The sequence below is a fragment of the Anser brachyrhynchus genome (genome assembly GCF_964034855.1).
Source record: "Anser brachyrhynchus genome assembly, chromosome: 12".
Taxonomy (NCBI): Eukaryota; Metazoa; Chordata; class Aves; order Anseriformes; family Anatidae; genus Anser; species Anser brachyrhynchus.
The window spans coordinates 8,851,450-8,869,618 of NC_137707.1; the positions used below are offsets into that span (position 1 = coordinate 8,851,450).

At 40.7% G+C, this 18,169-nt stretch overlaps 1 protein-coding gene across 1 annotated transcript in view; it reads left to right on the forward strand.

The window, feature by feature from the left end:
- Nucleotides 1-18,169, forward strand: part of LOC308176731 (uncharacterized protein) — a 583,853-nt gene that overhangs the window by 498,607 nt on the left and 67,077 nt on the right. The window contains exons 31-33 of the mRNA XM_080552863.1: nt 3,586-3,654; nt 3,873-3,990; nt 8,677-8,762. Coding sequence (XP_080408989.1) covers nt 3,586-3,654; nt 3,873-3,990; nt 8,677-8,762 — 273 coding nt within the window. The remainder of the gene's footprint in view (nt 1-3,585; nt 3,655-3,872; nt 3,991-8,676; nt 8,763-18,169) is intronic.

Here is an 18,169-nt window from a genome sequence, read left to right on the forward strand (position 1 = left end):
ACATTGCTACCAGTGCTAGCATTAGACCAGTAGCTGTTTTCATCGAGAGACCATAACTTGATCTCCTCCTTCTAATGGAAATGTCATGCAACATTGCTTTTAATTCAAATCACTAAAAATATATATTTAGTTCATTTTTCAAAATGTGTAAGTTACCTAATAGCATGATTGGTTGGCTGCCTAATTTATGAGACGTTACTTTCACAACTGGCAGATAAGTATATATAAAAGTTTTGTCTGTATATATACAAAAGAATTTCCTTTAGCTATTAAGAATATATATATATATATCCTAAAGAATATGCTTTATTAGTACCCAAAATCTCCCTTTTTGATTTTTTTTTTTTGGTTTTCCAAGCATATTTCATTTATAGACTTCAGGCTTGGTGATTTCTGCTATGCTCTGAGACTTTATAAACACAACTGGTTTTATTAGCTGGGGAATCACAGTCCGTTAATACACAGTTCGTTTACAGCTGGCAACACCTATCCCTGCAAGAATCCTCTCAGTCATGAGCATTTTCATGGTGTTATCATGCAAGTATTTCCATGCAGTATCTTGCTAAGAATTTAGCAGATGCAGATATTGTGGTCTTCTTTTTGAATATTTTATGTATGGAGCTGAAATCTGACTTCCAGGGGAGTCTCATAGTAAAAACATCTTAGTAAATCTATTTTGAACTGGAATTGCTGGTTCTTGGCCAGGAGGTATTAGTTGAGAATTGGTAGAAGCACAAGTAACAAGGCAATGAAGGTGATCATTAATGATATTATATATATTTGCTGGAGCAAAAATGAAAATTTCATTCCATTTCAACACCATTAGGAACCTGAAGAAGTATAAAAATGCATTTTGCAATCTTCACTTAGATAAATGATTGCTGCTCTCAAACCCTTGAATAGTTTTAACAAATGATTACTGGATAGATTCCAGTGTTGGACCGTAGCTTCCAGAAAACTGTGATATTTAAATACATAAACACAGATCCTAATTGAAACCATTCTCTATATCCCTTCCACAATTCCTGACAGAAAACATTTAGTTGAAAATGACTGGAAAATGTAAAATGGAGCTGATACCAAGGTTTCCTAATCTCTCTGTTCTGTTAAATTTATAGATGTGCTCACATTGATGTATTATTTAAATTTCTTTTCCTAAAAGCAACTGTATCATGGAGCACATGAAATGTAGTCCAAGGTAAATTAAAGTAGTTAAACTCAGTAGTTATCATCTGATTATAACTAAGTACATTAGACAGCTCAGTATCCTTGCAAACACTTAATATATTAAGATGATCAGTCATCAGCACAGTTCTCTTCATCTTGCTGCTATTATGAATCACTTTTATAAGAAAATGAACTCTTGATTTCTGTCCAGGTATGGAGAGGAAAAAAAAAAAAAAAAAGGAACTGTCAGTGAACTTACACGAAGGCACCTTTTGCCTGATTTCTCCACTGAATTGGTGGTTATTCCTACAATGTGCAACCTCCTAGAAGCACCCCTTCCTGTGCTTTTCCATACTGTCCATTAAACACTGCTATTGTTATTCAGCTCCCAAGCATCTGTATCGCAGAAAACTGCAAAGAGAAAATAGCAAAAATGTTATAATAATAAAGCACGGTTTCAGAAACTTCAGAAACTATAGTTGGAACAGATTTTCTGATTTCACTCAAGTATGTTTCATACCCTCTGAATTTTTCAAAAGGTGGGAGAGCATGCTGGGAACTTCTAGTTTGCTGCTGAAATTGCAAGATTCATACTGTTAGTTGTCAATATAGAAGTATATGTTTTAGAATATAAGAAAAGATAAATTTATCAGGGCTCTTTCCTTATCTCTATCAGCTTGACTTTTAGCAGCTGAAGAACAGACCTTCTTCTTGGTCTACATTTATCTGAGAAAAAGCACATGCATCATAAATGTTTAAAATAATGTTATAATGAACTGGAAAATTAAAAATGGGGGAGTAGAGACTTGAAGGGCTTGCAATTGAATCTGGCTTCTGAAAAGAGTACTTAACATTACAAACAGTATAGTATTTCAGCTTTCTTGGAAGCAACAGAGAAATTACAAACATGTTGTTTAGCATATAAAAAACATGCTATATCATCTGTATTACTTGCATGAAAATTGCAGTGTACTGTAAACCACTAGCTGTGGAAGCTGCGATGAACTCTGTTGATGACACATTCGTTCCAGGTGGAGCTCCAACCTGCTCTGAACTCAGAGCTGTAAACTGAGTCCTGTTTGCATCATAGCATACTGCATATGTATGGTTGAAATGAATGTGTTCTTTGTTCAGGTAAAGATTATCTTCCATGTTTTCTCAGGGGTTAAGTACAGATCAGGGCACTGGAAGAAAAAGTTTTTGGTCTTGCACAGCACATTTTTACAGTCACAGTAATTGACTGCATTGCTTTCATGTTGTTAAAGTGGTACAATAACAGCACATACAGCATGAATGAGTTCCCAAATCAGCAAAACACTTGCATTTTTGTTAAATGTTAACTACACAAATAATCCCATCTCTTATCATAACATACAAAACCATATTGAATTACAGCCAAAACTAAACCGTGCTCCAATAAAGAAAAATTAAGTTTTGGTGGCGGCTATTCCTTGTCAGAAATAAGTGACGTGATTACTTTGTGTTAAGAATTAAGGTCATGTCCTACCCATAGCTTATCATGCAGGGGAAGAAAAAATGCTTTCTCTCAAAATGTTTTTGAATAACATTTCTATTGTGGGATAGATACATAGAATACTCCTAGTATTAGTAATTGTAATTGTAATTTAGTAATTGTTTTAGCTCATGGACAGGAGTTGTTGGCCGTGAAGCAGAAAAGACTGTACTGTGTGTCAAGAACAGAATTCCAGTTTTATACAACCTTTTTTTATTGTTAGTTAATCACAGATAAACTTGACTGATCTACACTTTGATATTACAAAAATATATATTGCCTTCTTTTTGCCTCTGAGAAGAAAAGACTCAATAAAAACCATCAGAAAACCTCAAAAAGTAAGTCAGGTTTGCAAGACACAACAGTATATTTACAAGTATGTTATCCATAATTTAAACTTCACTTGTCAAAACAGATGAAGGATGTATGTTTTTGTTTTTTGCATTCTCCTTATGTTTTGCATTTGCTAATTGACCGCCAGTCTGTCAAACATCAGTATGAATTAGAACATATTTCCATTTCTGAAGGAAAGTTGCCTCAAACTTTCAAAGCCCCAAGATCTTTAGAAATTATGAATTTGTCAGTGGTAAGTTATGCTGAATAGCGCACTAATAGAGAGAGTAAAATGCTCATTGTTTTTCAGTAACTACAATAGCATTCATTGCTGCTTTCCTGATGTCTGGAAGCACCTGCGAACAGCCAAGTGTTTAATTTCCCTTATGTTGTAGAATGCTTCCAGAAAAAGTTCTCTGTGCGCTGCTGTTGAGCTCTGCATCTCTTTTGAGTGAATTCCAATGAAAGCACTTTGTTAAGGAAATTTCAAGGGGGATATTTTGTAGTTCTTCTGTACATAAAAATTATCTTCCCTGAGTCAAAGGTGTTTGTTCTGTCTGTCAAATCCATAGGTGCAGCACATACTACTGAGAAATCCTCAGTTCGGGCTATGAAAGGAATGAGCGGAAACATTGTAAGTGGTGCGTTTTGGTATTATTTTCCAGGAATAAAGAGTATGTGAATGAAATTCCTGCTCCCAGATCTTTATTGATGCCTGATCCAAAGGGACAGCATAGCTGGGAATTATCACAACTCTCTTTGCCTTTCTGCCATGCCCTGTACTATACATTGTGTTCCTATTTCTGTTTTGAAGTCAATAAAAATGATTTTAACTGCTATTTCCTTTATATTATTACAGAAGAGGAGAATCATTGTAATAAAAATCTCAGTCAATCTTCACCCATGAAGACTGTGTCAATCTTCACCACCTCTTCACCAGTGAAGACTACAGAAAACCAGAGTGTCATGGGGACACGGTATGTTTTTGGTGTATCTCCTCCTTCTACTCACATCGGAGTAAGATGCAGTAATAGGCAAGGAAGAGGGATTAAAATTTCTCCCTCTGACTTTTAGGTACTTGACCCAATAATGGTTTGGCAGAAGGAGCTTAAAGTCACCAGAGCTACAAAGGTACTCAGCTTCTTTCTGTCTCTCACATTTCAAGTATGCTCTGTGCATTTCCAGGCTATGGAAACCATTGTGTTTTACTACCAAGCAGACAAACAACATCCTGTAGGCCCTCTTTTATTTTTCCCCCAAAGCTAAGCAGTGTGCATTTACCTGACAAGGCTCACCAGTAATCCATGGCGGGGATGTGCAGTGGTTCCTCAGTGAGAAACAACCAACCTTTACTCCCCTGTCCCAGGGGCACAGGATAAGAGACGCGGGGCCTGGAAGAGCAGCGTCAGCCCATTGATCATGATGGCGAGGGCAGAGCAACGTGCATGCCCTTTCTCACAGCCGTGCTTCTCTTTTTTCCCAGGGAGCAGCTCTGTGTCCTGGTCAGGCAGATCTCTTGTAATTTACAGATCCCTCTGTCCTAGGTTTGACCCTTTCTTTGAATGGTTGCAAGATGAACATTAATTGCCCAAATGACTACAAGCTAAGAACATCAGATGAATTTAAGCAGTCAGCCATCCAACAAAGAGATTTTTCATCAATATTCACAGTACTTAAGAGTGCAACAGAGCAGATATGCAAAGTGATACTGATCTTATTCTGGCAGTTGAGCACACACACTTTCAAGGAAGAGCAGATTCGTCACACCAGCCATGCTTTCTGTCGCAGGGTAAGGATGTACATGCTGATATATGGCATAACCTTTGTAATGGTGCAAAGAGTTGCTAAATATAATTTTGTATGGGAAGTTGAAAGACTATAATGCCATTTGCTTACCTTTTTGATTGGAGATAAAATTTAAAGAACAAAGTATTTTCAAAGCTGGTCCAGAATACTGGTATTTTTGCTTGTTGACTGTCATTTTGAAGGAATGTCTTTTGCATATAAGACTTGCTCAGTAAAAGAATAAAAAAAAAAAAACAGAGAGAACAAGAGAGAGAGAGATGCATAAAACAAGGGCAAAAGCTTTACTATTGCATAATATTCTTTTAACCCTCAGACTTGGAGGTATCTTCTTCAAAGAAGTCAGTCTTCTTGTACATGCTACAGGTGAACACATCTCATTAAGTACCTGTCGTTTTGCAAGTCATCAGAAAGAGTAATCAGGAAAGGGTAGTTGGTGGGGGTCTTTTTTCCCCCACATTTTTAAAAAATATTTAAATTCCTTTTGCATTTGAATTGCTTTATGTTTGGACCCAGCTGCAAAGCCAACACCATTTCTGTTAAGAAAGAAGCACAGTTTTCCAGATTCTTTAATGTTCCTTGGGTGGATTGCTCTAAGATGTAACACACTTAGTGGTGTTCTCAAGTGAGCCTTCAGCAGATCTGAACCTTTTAAGGGTTCACCCTCATCTAGTTAAAAATTAGAGTGTGAATATCTATCAGTATGCAAAACATTCATTTGCTACTAGAGTTAGAGTTCCTTATTATACCAGGAAGAATTTGAGTTTTAATTAGCATTTCCTCTGGTGTACTAAACCCGCTGAGATTACTACACTTAGTAAAATTTAATTAACTTGACAAAAGATCCTAATTGTTTTCATGCCACTAGTCCTTAGTGGGACTAAAAATAATACCCTTCAAATTAAGTGTCTACAACCAACCTGCCTTTTGGTTGTCCTATATACATAAAATTGGTTGGCCTACATATTGTAGTTGGTAGAAAGTCTTGCCAACCATGGAATCAAGGTTATTTGCTTAAAGATGGAATACTTTTATTGCAGTGGATAATGATAAAAGCTTATTAGTCAAGAGGCCTCAGCTAACATTAATTATTCCCACCATCTTAGTAAGTTTTGCAAATAGGAGTTTTATTGATTTATGTAGGTGCACAGAATAATCAACAAGATTGATTTAAATCAATTTAGTAATATAATATTGGCAAGAGGAAAGAAAGATAAATGTATCAATAAGGTAACTATGAGAAACAATATATGTCTATATCAGGTGTAGCATGCCTAGGAGAAATTTGGAATTAAAATGAAAATACTTGCAGTCCAAGACTCTTATTGCAGCTTTACTTCTTTTTCAAACAGAGCTGCTCACATGGTACCAAGCCATAATTCACTTTGAGACACTCATAGAATCAGAGAATCATAGAACATCCCAGAGTTGGAAGGGACCAATAAGGATCATCGAGTCCAACTCCTGGCACCATACAGGTCTACCCCAAAATTCGGACCATATGACTAAGTGCACGGTCCAAATGCTTTTTAAACTCCGACAGGCTTGGTGCTGTGACTGCTTCCCTGGGGAGCCTGTTCCATTGCGTGACAACTCTCTCTGTTCTCCAGCAACAGATCTAGGAGGGCACCTTTCCTAGTCGGCACCCTTAGCAACTGTAACAAGAAGTTATCATCCAGGTGCCTTAGGAACGTCCTGGATCTGCTCATGTCGGCAGTGTGGTAATCCCAGTTGACGTCTGGCAAGTTGAAGTCCCCCATAAGGACAAGGACAGTTGATCTCGAGGTATCAACATTTGTCACAGTTTCCCATAGGATTCTACTGGACAAAATGTCCGGCATACAGCTAACCAAAAACATCATATCATGGGTGAGCAATTGGCTGATGAGCAGGGCTCAAAGAGTTGTGGTAAATGGGGCCACATCAGGATGGCGGACAGTCACTAGTGAGGTCCCCGAAGGCTCCATTTTAGGGCCCGTCCTCTTCAATGTTTTTATCAACGATTTGGATGTAGGACTAGGTGGTGTTTTGAGCAATTTTGCTGATGACACTGAACTTGTAGGAGTTGTTGACTCTGAGGGGGGAAAGGCTTTGACTTTTGAAGGTGGATGCCCTTGATGTAGGCCTCCGTCCAAAGACCTGGACAGCTGCATCTTTCCCCGAGACCTCCGTCTGGGTAGCCACACTGGTGCCTGTGGCTGGAGAGGCCGCAAGAGATGCGGAGGCTATGTTTTTCTGCCTGGTGGATACCATGGCCGGGCTCTTCATGAGCAAATTACAACCACCGCTGGGAAACACCGTTGGAGAAGAGCGGTGAGGGGCCCTCCCTGCTCGGTCTGCCCGCGCAAACTGCCGTGCCCCGGCCTGTTTGCCCGTCCTGGCCGCTCGCAGTCCCTAGGCGGCTGCCTTTAAACGGCCGGGGAGGGGGCGCTGCTGGTTCCCCCCGCGCGTCTTCAGCCTTCCTCACGAGGGCTGCTGGGCCCTGCCGGCTCCCTCGGCTGGCTCGAGTGGCCTCGGTGACAGAAAAAAAAAGGCCTGCCGGCTCGATCCCCCGCTGCTACAGAACGCGCCTGCCCCGGAGCCGATCGCCTCGGCGAGTACTTTCACTCATCTTGAAAGAAATGAGAGTGTGGAAAGCATTAGAAAGCAGACAGTTTGAAGAGTACTGGGGACAGATTTCAGCCCACAAGTTCAAGAACACAAGTACTGGAGTCCAGAGGATCCTTTGGCTCTGGAAGCCTAAGTAAGAGATTTTAAGAAGAGATCAAGGAAAAATACCTTAGATATCCTGTGAAGATTAGGGTTTCATCGTGCATTTTTGCATTATAGTTATCGGATAAATTTGTCTAATGATAATCTCCAAAATATAAGGAACAGATCAGTTTACAATAATAGGAAATCAATCACGTTATTCCTATATTGAGCTTTGTTGAGAATGATTATCCCTGGTGTGCTCAGAAATTACTAGTAATACAAATACGGTTTTGGCAACATAATCCCTTGCGTGGATATTCTTTTTTGAAGAAAGGGTGTCTTTGGAAAGGCTGAAACTCCATTCCTTCCAGAAAACAACGCCATTCAGGCTGAGGTTTTACTATAGAGAATGCAATAGAATATTAATTATGTGTTAATATTACGTCCTTATATTACTGGGGGGGGGGGGGGGGGGGGGAAAGAACCGTAAATCAGTCTGCATCTAAAGTCTTCAGCTTCTTTTTCTGCCCAAACATCTGTCTGCTTTATAACATTTGAATACTAAGAAGATTATCTTGGCTGATGATCCAGCCAGACTGTTGTTAAACACCTCTTTTCTACTTTCCTTGCCAAGTTCCTCCTTTGTTTCTTTCCCTCTCAGTTTAAAACACTAGTAGCTTTTACAGGCCTCAGTCTTGCATCAGAAATTATTAATGCCAGCTCAAGATATCCATCTATTCCAGTTATTAAAATTTTCTGAATGTAAATAAACACAAAATATTTTTAATAAGCATTGATAGATTTTGGCCTAATAAATAAATTTATGATAAAGCTTTCACTCAAAACCACAATGTGTACATGTGTGTCTGATTTATAGAAGCATGGAATAATTTAGTCAAGCTCCCATTATTTTTTCTCTGCAGATATAAAATAGTGAAATGTGAAGAGTCATCAAAGTTTTAAATTTAGTACATAAAAGTCAAAGAAAGCTGGATTGAAAGGGATACTACAGTAATAGTCCAGAAAAGAATCATTACAGAAGACTTTATGCAGTTGGGAGAAATTATCAGATGTTAATTACAATGTTGTTCCAAATAAATAAATAAATAAATAAATAAATAAATAAATAAATAAATAAATAATGCATTCTTTGTTTTAATATGCAGGGTTTGCCATTTGAAGACTTTCACATGGAACGGGAATCGTTGCTTGATATATTCCAGTAACTCCAGTGAGAAGGACAATATCAAAGGTATATTAAGTTGAATATAACTGTCAACACAGGATATTTGTTGAGAAAGTGGTATCACAAAGAATTGTGTTGGTTAATAAAGGACAGGAGAAAAATTCTCTATGTGTATGTACATGTGTGAGGTATATGTCTGTATATATGCATATTTGTAAAAGAAATTGTGATCATGGAAAAATACAGGTCTTCCTTGGACCTTTACTTCCTATAATAGATAATATTTCTCATCCTTAAACAAGCCTTCTGATCATAATCAAAATGTTATGATACAAGTTCACGTTTATAGGAAAATGGAAATACTGTTCATCTTCGTTCCTGTTGATAATATATTTAGAAGATTAAGTCTTAAGTAAACTGTGGCACCCCTTACCTCCTCTGCCTTTGATTTTGTTTTGTTTATATGTCTAATGAATCATTGGAAACATTAGATAAAACATAGGAACTTTATCTCTCTGATATAAGAAGCTGTGAATAGCAGCTTGGAATACTCTAGTATGCTTATCATCACTTACTAGAATGCATTGGCTTCTAAAAAGACTGTTTTCAGCTGTTTTTCATGACCTGACCTACGGTTCACCTCAAATATTTAGATACTTAATATCTGTAATGAAGAAGAGGGTATTTTATAAAACAATTCATTATGATACAGTTTTCTGATCCAGCATTTTCACACACCTTTGGAGTTTTACATTATACCATAACAATTTATGCATTCAGAAAATTAAAGCATAATTGAAAATTATAGTGTGTAAAAGCAGTTCTGATTAACATAATGTACAGGCATGTAATAGGAATGTTAAAGACATAAGAAAGAAGAGAAAGTATTTTAAGCCTCTGAAGTTTAGCATGGCTCTATCCAGAATGCTAACCATCAATAACCCAGTGATTTGTGGGAATGCTGAAAACATTTACAAAATTGTCTCCTCATTATCTTCCACAGAGAACACTGATAATTTCATTTGGATCTAGTCTTATTCTATTCTAATAGTCTATCTTTGATTATGTAGACACATTTTTAAATGGTGTATTTTATATATATTTTTAAATATATATGAATATATTATATATATGAATATGAATATATATAAATACTTGAAAATTTTAAAGGAAAAATTGGTCCTTAAAGTAACAACTACTAGATTCAGAATGGTCTTTAAAAAATAACTCATTTGAAAAGTGAATGCATGCTCAATGTTAAATGAGTCTGATGTTCTTAAGTACACTACAGTTTCTACTTTTCTATGGCAAATTTAATATTTTATTCGGTCTGACTCAAACAAAAGGATAATTTATCATGGAGTAAGTTATCACTTTATCATTTTTTGTTTTGTTTTTTGTTTGTTTTCATGAGGAATATGTCTAGTACAGTTCCACTAAATAATGCAGAAGAGAACATTACTAGAAAAATCTGAGGTTTTGGTTTGGTTTGGATTTTAGGGAGGTAAACAGAAGTATTGGTGGGATGAATCTCTGATATTTGTCCATGGATGACTTTGTATAAGATATTCATAACCACTTTTAAATGTCAGTATCATAAATATTCATCTCCTGTTCCTTCAAATAAAAGCATTTTCAAGGAAAACCTTGAGAGGGTGAGGCCTTAGCAAGTGTTAACATATCTCTCTTGGAATCAGTCAAGCTATTCTGATCTATATAATTTTAAAAAAAGACTAAATATGGAACTAATATTAAAAAATGCGCACTAATATTTTAAAAAAGACTAAATATGGAACTTATTTTCCCATGAAGAGCAAACGGGGCCTACTCTCCGTGTTACAACGTTGTTATGTTTATCATGCTGTCTGTCTATATGAAAAACAGACTTCTCCAATGGAATGCTGAAGTTAAAAGGTGAACTCACCAAAATAAGAAAAACACAGATAATGCTCCACTTTACTTGTCATGATTTAAGCTGATCCTACCATTTGCCATTCCTTAAAAGATACTGTGAGAAACACTCCATAGCCAATAACTTAGGCTCAGGCGAGGATCTCAGTGAAGTAGTAATTTATTCGCGATTGCAATGGCGGGCGCCCCACAAGCAGGAGAGCGCGCCTACTAGTTCCAAAAACACAGTTTATATACTTTTTGATGACAGGACCCTCCCCTGTTTCCCCACTGGAGTGGGTAATCCAGGTTCACAATCTATCTGATGCTTCACAGACAATGCCTGGCCTTCAGTTTCTGGCCTGTTTTTGAGATGGTAATGTTTTCTCCCCTTATCTGGCTTGACTTAACATAGTGATTTTCACCTGATTGCTCTAAGGAGTCTGGTTGTCTGCATTTTAGGAGGTCACCTGCTGAGCTTTCTTATCACTGTATGCATATCTCAATACCACATTCCTTCCTTCTATACAATGTAACACTGCAAAAACAACATTTCTATTCCCACAATCCCCCCCTTTTCTCTTTTTATAATTTGTTGATTTTTGCAAATTTTTTCTCTAAGATGTAATTTGGTAGATGTCTTCCTCTTCTTCACGTTCTTTGCTTTCCATTTCCTCTAATATCATCATCTTATCTGAGTAGGGTGGTGGATCCATGGTCATTTGTTTCAAAAGTGCAGTTTCAGTAAACCGCTGGACAAGTCCCCTTACACAGGGGATAATGCGACAACCAATGGCTGTCAAAACTCCTGCTACTACAATCAAGGATGTAAATATGGACACTACCATCCCTTTCCATTTACCAAACCAAGATTCCAACCATCCTGTGATGGAAGTGTCTGCTCCTGAGTTTTCTGCCAATTCATTGGCAAGGGTGGTAAGCCCTTGCAATGCTCTAGTTACTGTGCCATCCGGGGCAGTATTGTTAGGGATAAAAGTACAACAACGGTTGCCCAGCATCATGCACACACCACCTCTCTCCGCAAGAATCATATCTAATGTTATTCTGTTTTCCCAAGCCATTTTGCTGGTGGCATCTAGTTGTTCAGCGATTCCTCGTATCGCATCCCTTGTATAATTTATGAATCTCTGCTGATTATAATAAATATAAGTAATCCAATCCACATTCTTATTGATTGTTACCCACCAGAACAGTGACTCAAACCCTGCAGCAATTTGATTCCTGGCTTCCTGTTCATCGGGAACTCCTCTAGGCACCCCAATAGAATCTACGTACGCTCTATCATCAAATGATACTCCTAAGCTTCTTTTACTTCTTCTGGGTATTTGTGATGTTTCTCTTTCAAATGCCAGGGTGAAGGGTATAGCTAATTGAACAAGTGCACAAGTGCCTCCCCAGTTAGATGGTAGGGTGGACCGTAAGATCTTCCCTCCACAGTACCACCAGAGATCTGCCCTGGGGATCTCAAATCTTGAATAGTTTCCCATCAAGTCCTCGGTAGCATTCAAGGTCCTCGTGCACAAGGCAAATTCTCCCAGATGCCAGGTAGCACTCACACCCTGCCGTGAGAGGCAAGCTGTATGGTTACCTATAGCTGTGGAGAATACAGGGGGAGCCCTGATACTGCTATCATGCAAGGAAGGGAATAGCAAAGAGAGAGACTTACAGGCCTCATTTCCCCAGGCAGTCTTTTCTTGGTACAATGCAATCATACATCGCATTCCCTGGGAATCCTTGGTCCACCCCAATGGGCAGGGCACTATCTGGGCAATCGGTCATCCCGAGGCACAAGCATAGCAATTGCTATGGTTGAGACTCTGGACAGTATATTTGACCCATTCTATCCAGGCATTCACAACCCCATACCCTGTTTCAATCTCAAATGTTTGAACTGCCGCATTTCAAAGAGGGCCTCCTGTTTTCTCTCCTGTTTTCTCCTTGAGTTTCTCCCTTTCTCTGATGGCAATAGAGGATTGTTTCCATACAGCTATTCTCAATCTGGCTGTTGGGCCTCTCCCAGTTATTTGTTGTCTCTGCTCAGTTGTCATTGGGCATTTAAATCTCCACAAGCTAACACCTCACAAACATCAAACATGACAGATTGTGGTACATAACCCTCTGTCACATTCACCCATATTTTTATGGGGTATCCCGTCTTACTATTATCTGGTCATGCCTTTTCCAAGTTGCCAATTGACCAAGGCTTTCTCTGAGGCCTATAATCACTAAAAACAAAATTAATAATTGATTTTTCCCTGTCATTATTTTTAAACCTTAGGTTTCCAAATAATTATCAATACAAAGAATAAGATATACACTACTACCATAACAAACCCCCCTTGGGAACACTTCAATTCACTATAGGCCAGTCCTTTCTCTCAATCACAAGTCACACTCATTAGTTACCTGTGAAAATAAAAGGTTAGTTTACAATCGCAAGCTCTTATCCCGCTCAGAGTCCACTATGAGATTTTTCTCTTCGATTTCAGCTTCCAACAAGTCTTCTGTAGGAACAGCTTCCCAGGTACTAGGGTCGACGGATGCCTTCACTCGAGTATAGTGAGTCCAACCTTTTTCCGCAGTTCCTATGGCTGTTTCAGTGGTTAGTAGTACTTGGAAGTGTCCTTCCCATTCGGGCCGGAGTTGATCCTTTCCAGGTCTGAATCAGGACCCAATTTCCCACGGGTCCTGAGAAATGACAAAGAAGAGGACAACCCCAGAACACAGTTCTTAAGAAAACTCTCTTGTTTCGAATTGTGGTATCTCATCCCTTCTGCCCAGACAGGGTAATCCGAACAGCATCTCATACGGTGAAATTCCTATATTGTTCCTTGGTGCTGTTTGAACCTGGAGGAGTGCTAAAAGTAAACATTTTACCCAAGGAAGTTGGGTTTTTAACACTAATTTAGTTAATTGCTTCTTTAATGTCTGGTTCATTCGCTTTGCCTTCCCAGAAGAGGAGGGGTGCCAGGGGGTGTGAAAAGCCCACTCAATCTCTAAGGCCTTCATTAACCCTTGCAGTACTTGTGAAGTGAAATTATTTCCTTGATCTGAATCAATGTTTTCAGCTATCCCATATCTAGGGACTATTTGCTCCGGTGATACCTTAGCCACCGTGTTTGCAGTGGCAGATAAGAGGGGAAAGCTTACACCCATCCAGTCACGTGGCCAATTAGGACAAACAAGTACTTAAATCTCCCTCCTTTACGTAACTCAGTAAAGTCTACCTGTATACTTTGTAAAGGTCGAATCCCTGGCTCCCGTCCCCCTCTAGGTTAGTTACAAATGACCTTTTTATTTGCTTTTTGACATATGGTACATCCTCTGCATATTTGCTTCACTAAAGTGTATATTCCTACACAGACATACTTTCTTAGCACAACATCACACATTGCTTGCATCTCCCAATGACTCTCTTGATGTAAAACATCATATTTGCCTCATTGGTGCTTTATTCAGCATTTCTCTCCCATCAGGGAGTATCCATTTTCCCTCAGGCTTCGTGGCTCCTGATTCCTTACAGAAATCTCTCTTAAAAACTTTTTAGTTCTTTCTTAGTTTTCAACAATTCCCTGAATCCTCTCTGGATTTATTCTCAGTTTTCCCTCAGACATTAGATGCCTTAAATACCTGACTTCTCTTTCTACGTATTGTAATTTATTTTTCAATACTCCCAAGCCCTGCTTTCCCAGAAAGTTGAATAGCTTGTTAGTAGCTTCCTTCACAACTGTTTTCTCCTGTCCTGACAATAAACAATCATACACATTTTGTAACAGAAATTCCTCCTTGGGAGGTTGGAATTGCTCCAAAATCTGTTCTAGAACTTTGCCCAAATTAATCAGAGGCCCTGTAAACCCCTGAGGTAAAACTGTCCATATGTATTGTTGCTTCCGCCCCCACTTCAGAGTCTTTCCAGTCAGAGGTGAATATATCTTTGCTCTCAGGGCCTGAGAGCACTCCATTAATACCACTGTTATTCCAGTCTAACAATTTACTATTTGAATGCCCAATTTCATCATCAAATCCCTTCCCAACAAGTTAGTCCCTGCCTTGGGTACATACAATAATTGCCCAGAGATCATTTTATCCCCTAGTCTCAGCTTGGTACCCCCCAAAGGTGGCACTGTTACCCCAGCCCCTTCTACCCCCATCACTTGTTAGGGTTTCATTAGTTAATTTAATCCCTGATACTTTACAGGCCAGTAATGACCTAGCTGCCCCTGTGTATTGTGTTTGATGGCAAGGTTCGGGAGGGGGCTGCAGTGGCAGCCCCCACGAGGAGAATCCAGAAACCACCCCGTAGCAGATAAGGGACAATTTCATCCGGCCCCAGAGGGGCCCACCGCTGCCCAGAGCCAAGCCATGAGCAACACAGTCCGTGCCTCTGTGAGAGCACATCCACGAAAACAAACATACAAACAAACAAAAACCTGCTGCTCAACAGCAGCTGGGAGAGCGAGGAGTGAGAAACCTCCCCGCAGACACCAAAGTCAGCACAGACGGAGGGGGTGGAGGCGCTCCAGGCGCCGGAGCCGAAGCCCCCTGCGGCCTGTGGAGAGGCCCCTGGTGGAGCAGGCTGCCCCCCCTGCCCCCCTTTTCTCTTTACTTGGGAAACTGACCAAACACCACAGCAAATATACCAAAACTTCTAGACGGTTACTTAGATAATGCCTACATCCTCTTTCCCTGCTCATTCAACTTTCCCAACTCATTCAAAAAAACAGCTCTGTCAAACATTACATACCACACCTTTAACACCTTTAATAACCCTTTTTAACACTTCTTCCTATCTTTCTCCAGCCTGTACTTTCTCCAAAGTCTCAGTCATTAGCCAACTTAATTCCATACCTTTCTCCCTCATCCCATTTTCCTTCTCTCCTCCTTCTTCCACTCCGGATATTCCTACCTGAAGTGGCCAGCCTGCCCACACTTAAAACATCCTATCAAAGCCTGTCCCTGCTAAGATTCAGGTCACAACACGGGTAGCTTTCCTTGCCTGCCATTCCTTCATCTCTCTTCCCCTCTTTTCCATCCTGGCCCTGACTCCCCCTGAAGATTTTCTTCCTCTTTCTCCAACCCTCTGCCTCACTACCTGCTACACTGTCAATACCATTAGTTTCACTCTCTGCTTTTCCTTCTCATCTCCCCTCTTGACACACACGTTCAGGGCCTCCCACAGGAGGGCCCCCCAGTGACTGTTCACTACATCCCCCCCCACCTTCTGGAGCATTTTTCTGTGCATCTTGCCAGGCTTCAATCACAAAATGAACTTTCAAGAGCCCTTGGGATACCGGGTCCTCAGGATTCATCCCCAAGTACTTTCTCATTCTGACCCCAAGTCTCTCATATGATTTCTGTGTTGCACACTATTATTCTTCCAGCCAGGATCGGCAAGTGGTTATTTCTGCCCTGCCGGTATTACCCCTGGTCCTGGAGGATGAGTTCTTTCCCATTTTTGTATTGCAGCTCTCCTCCTGATCATTCCCATTTCTTTCCCTGTAAACAACATATTTATATACATAATTCCCCCTCCCCAAGAGTATAAGTTAGGTCCTAGGAAACTCCTAACCTCTCTGCTGGTAAGGAGGGGGGGAAGTTCACTTAAGAGGATACACAGATAGTGTTAGTGCTGTTAGTATCAGGGAAGGCAAAATTCTCAGTACCTCTTCTACCTTGTTCTAATTCTTTTACCAGTTTGGGGTACCTCCTGTTCCCAGAGCTAATGTTATCTATAGTTCCTGTCTCTTCTTTCGGAGAAACTGCTACAGCAGCCGCTGCTGCTGCAGCAACTTGGGGGTTATAAGGAGGAGGTAAGTTATCCAGAAGGTCCCATTTATCACTTGTCTCTTCCTTTTTCTTTCCCTCTTTATTCTGATTTTTGCTCAAAACCAAATTTATTCCTTGTATCCAACAAGCTGCATACTCCGATTCTTCTTCCGAAAATGGAAATTTGTTATTAACATAAAAATTTAAGGCCTGACATACCCAATCTTTGTCAGACCCGTATTTTGGCCAAAATACTGCAGCTCCTTTAATTGGTTCTTTCGTCCAGACTGATACACAATATTTAACCATTTTCTCCCTATCTTTTTCCTTAGTTTTGGGGTTATTCTTCCAATTTCTCAACATCCTTCCTAAAGGACAGTCGGGAGGCACTCCCCCAGGGATATCTCCCTGTCCCTTGGAACTCATATTTCCCATTTTTCCTATCCTGGAAAATGGGGGTGTACTGCCAAGCACTTCCCCGTGCAAGGGCTACCGCACACCTATAAGTTACCAAATTTCCCTGGTGTACTCCGAGCACTACCCCATGCAAGGATTACCGCACACCAAATTTCCCTGGTGTACTGCCAAGCACTACCCCGTGCAAGGCTTACCGCACACCAAATTTCCCTGGTGTACTCCGAGCACTAGCCCGTGCAAGGATTACCGCACACCAAATTTCCCTGGTGTACTGCCAAGCACTACCCCGTGCAAGGCTTACCGCACACCAAAATTCCCTGGTGTACTCCGAGCACTACCCCGTGCAAGGATTACCGCACACCAAATTTCCCTGGTGTACTCCAAGCACTACCCCGTGCAAGGATTACCGCACACCAAATTTCCCTGGTGTACTCCAAGCACTACCCCGTGCAAGGATTACCGCACACCAAATTTCCCTGGTGTACTGCCAAGCACTACCCCGTGCAAGGCTTACCGCACACCAAATTTCCCTGGTGTACTGCCAAGCACTACCCCGTGCAAGGCTTACCGCACACCAAATTTCCCTGGTGTACTCCAAGCACTACCCCGTGCAAGGATTACCGCACACCAAATTTCCCTGGTGTACTCCAAGCACTACCCCGTGCAAGGATTACCGCACACCAAATTTCCCTGGTGTACTCCAAGCACTACCCCGTGCAAGGATTACCGCACACCAAATTTCCCTGGTGTACTGCCAAGCACTACCCCGTGCAAGGCTTACCGCACACCAAATTTCCCTGGTGTACTCCAAGCACTACCCCGTGCAAGGATTACCGCACACCAAATTTCCCTGGTGTACTCCAAGCACTACCCCGTGCAAGGATTACCGCACACCAAATTTCCCTGGTGTACTCCAAGCACTACCCCGTGCAAGGATTACCGCACACCAAATTTCCCTGGTGTACTCCAAGCACTACCCCGTGCAAGGATTACCGCACACCAAATTTCCCTGGTGTACTCCAAGCACTACCCCGTGCAAGGATTACCGCACACCAAATTTCCCTGGTGTACTCCAAGCACTACCCCGTGCAAGGATTACCGCACACCAAATTTCCCTGGTGTACTGCCAAGCACTACCCCGTGCAAGGCTTACCGCACACCAAATTTCCCTGGTGTACTCCAAGCACTACCCCGTGCAAGGATTACCGCACACCAAATTTCCCTGGTGTACTCCAAGCACTACCCCGTGCAAGGATTACCGCACACCAAATTTCCCTGGTGTACTCCAAGCACTACCCCGTGCAAGGATTACCGCACACCAAATTTCCCGAGACTCTTCCTTTCTCTCCCTTATCTCACGCTTCGTCCGTCTCCGGCCG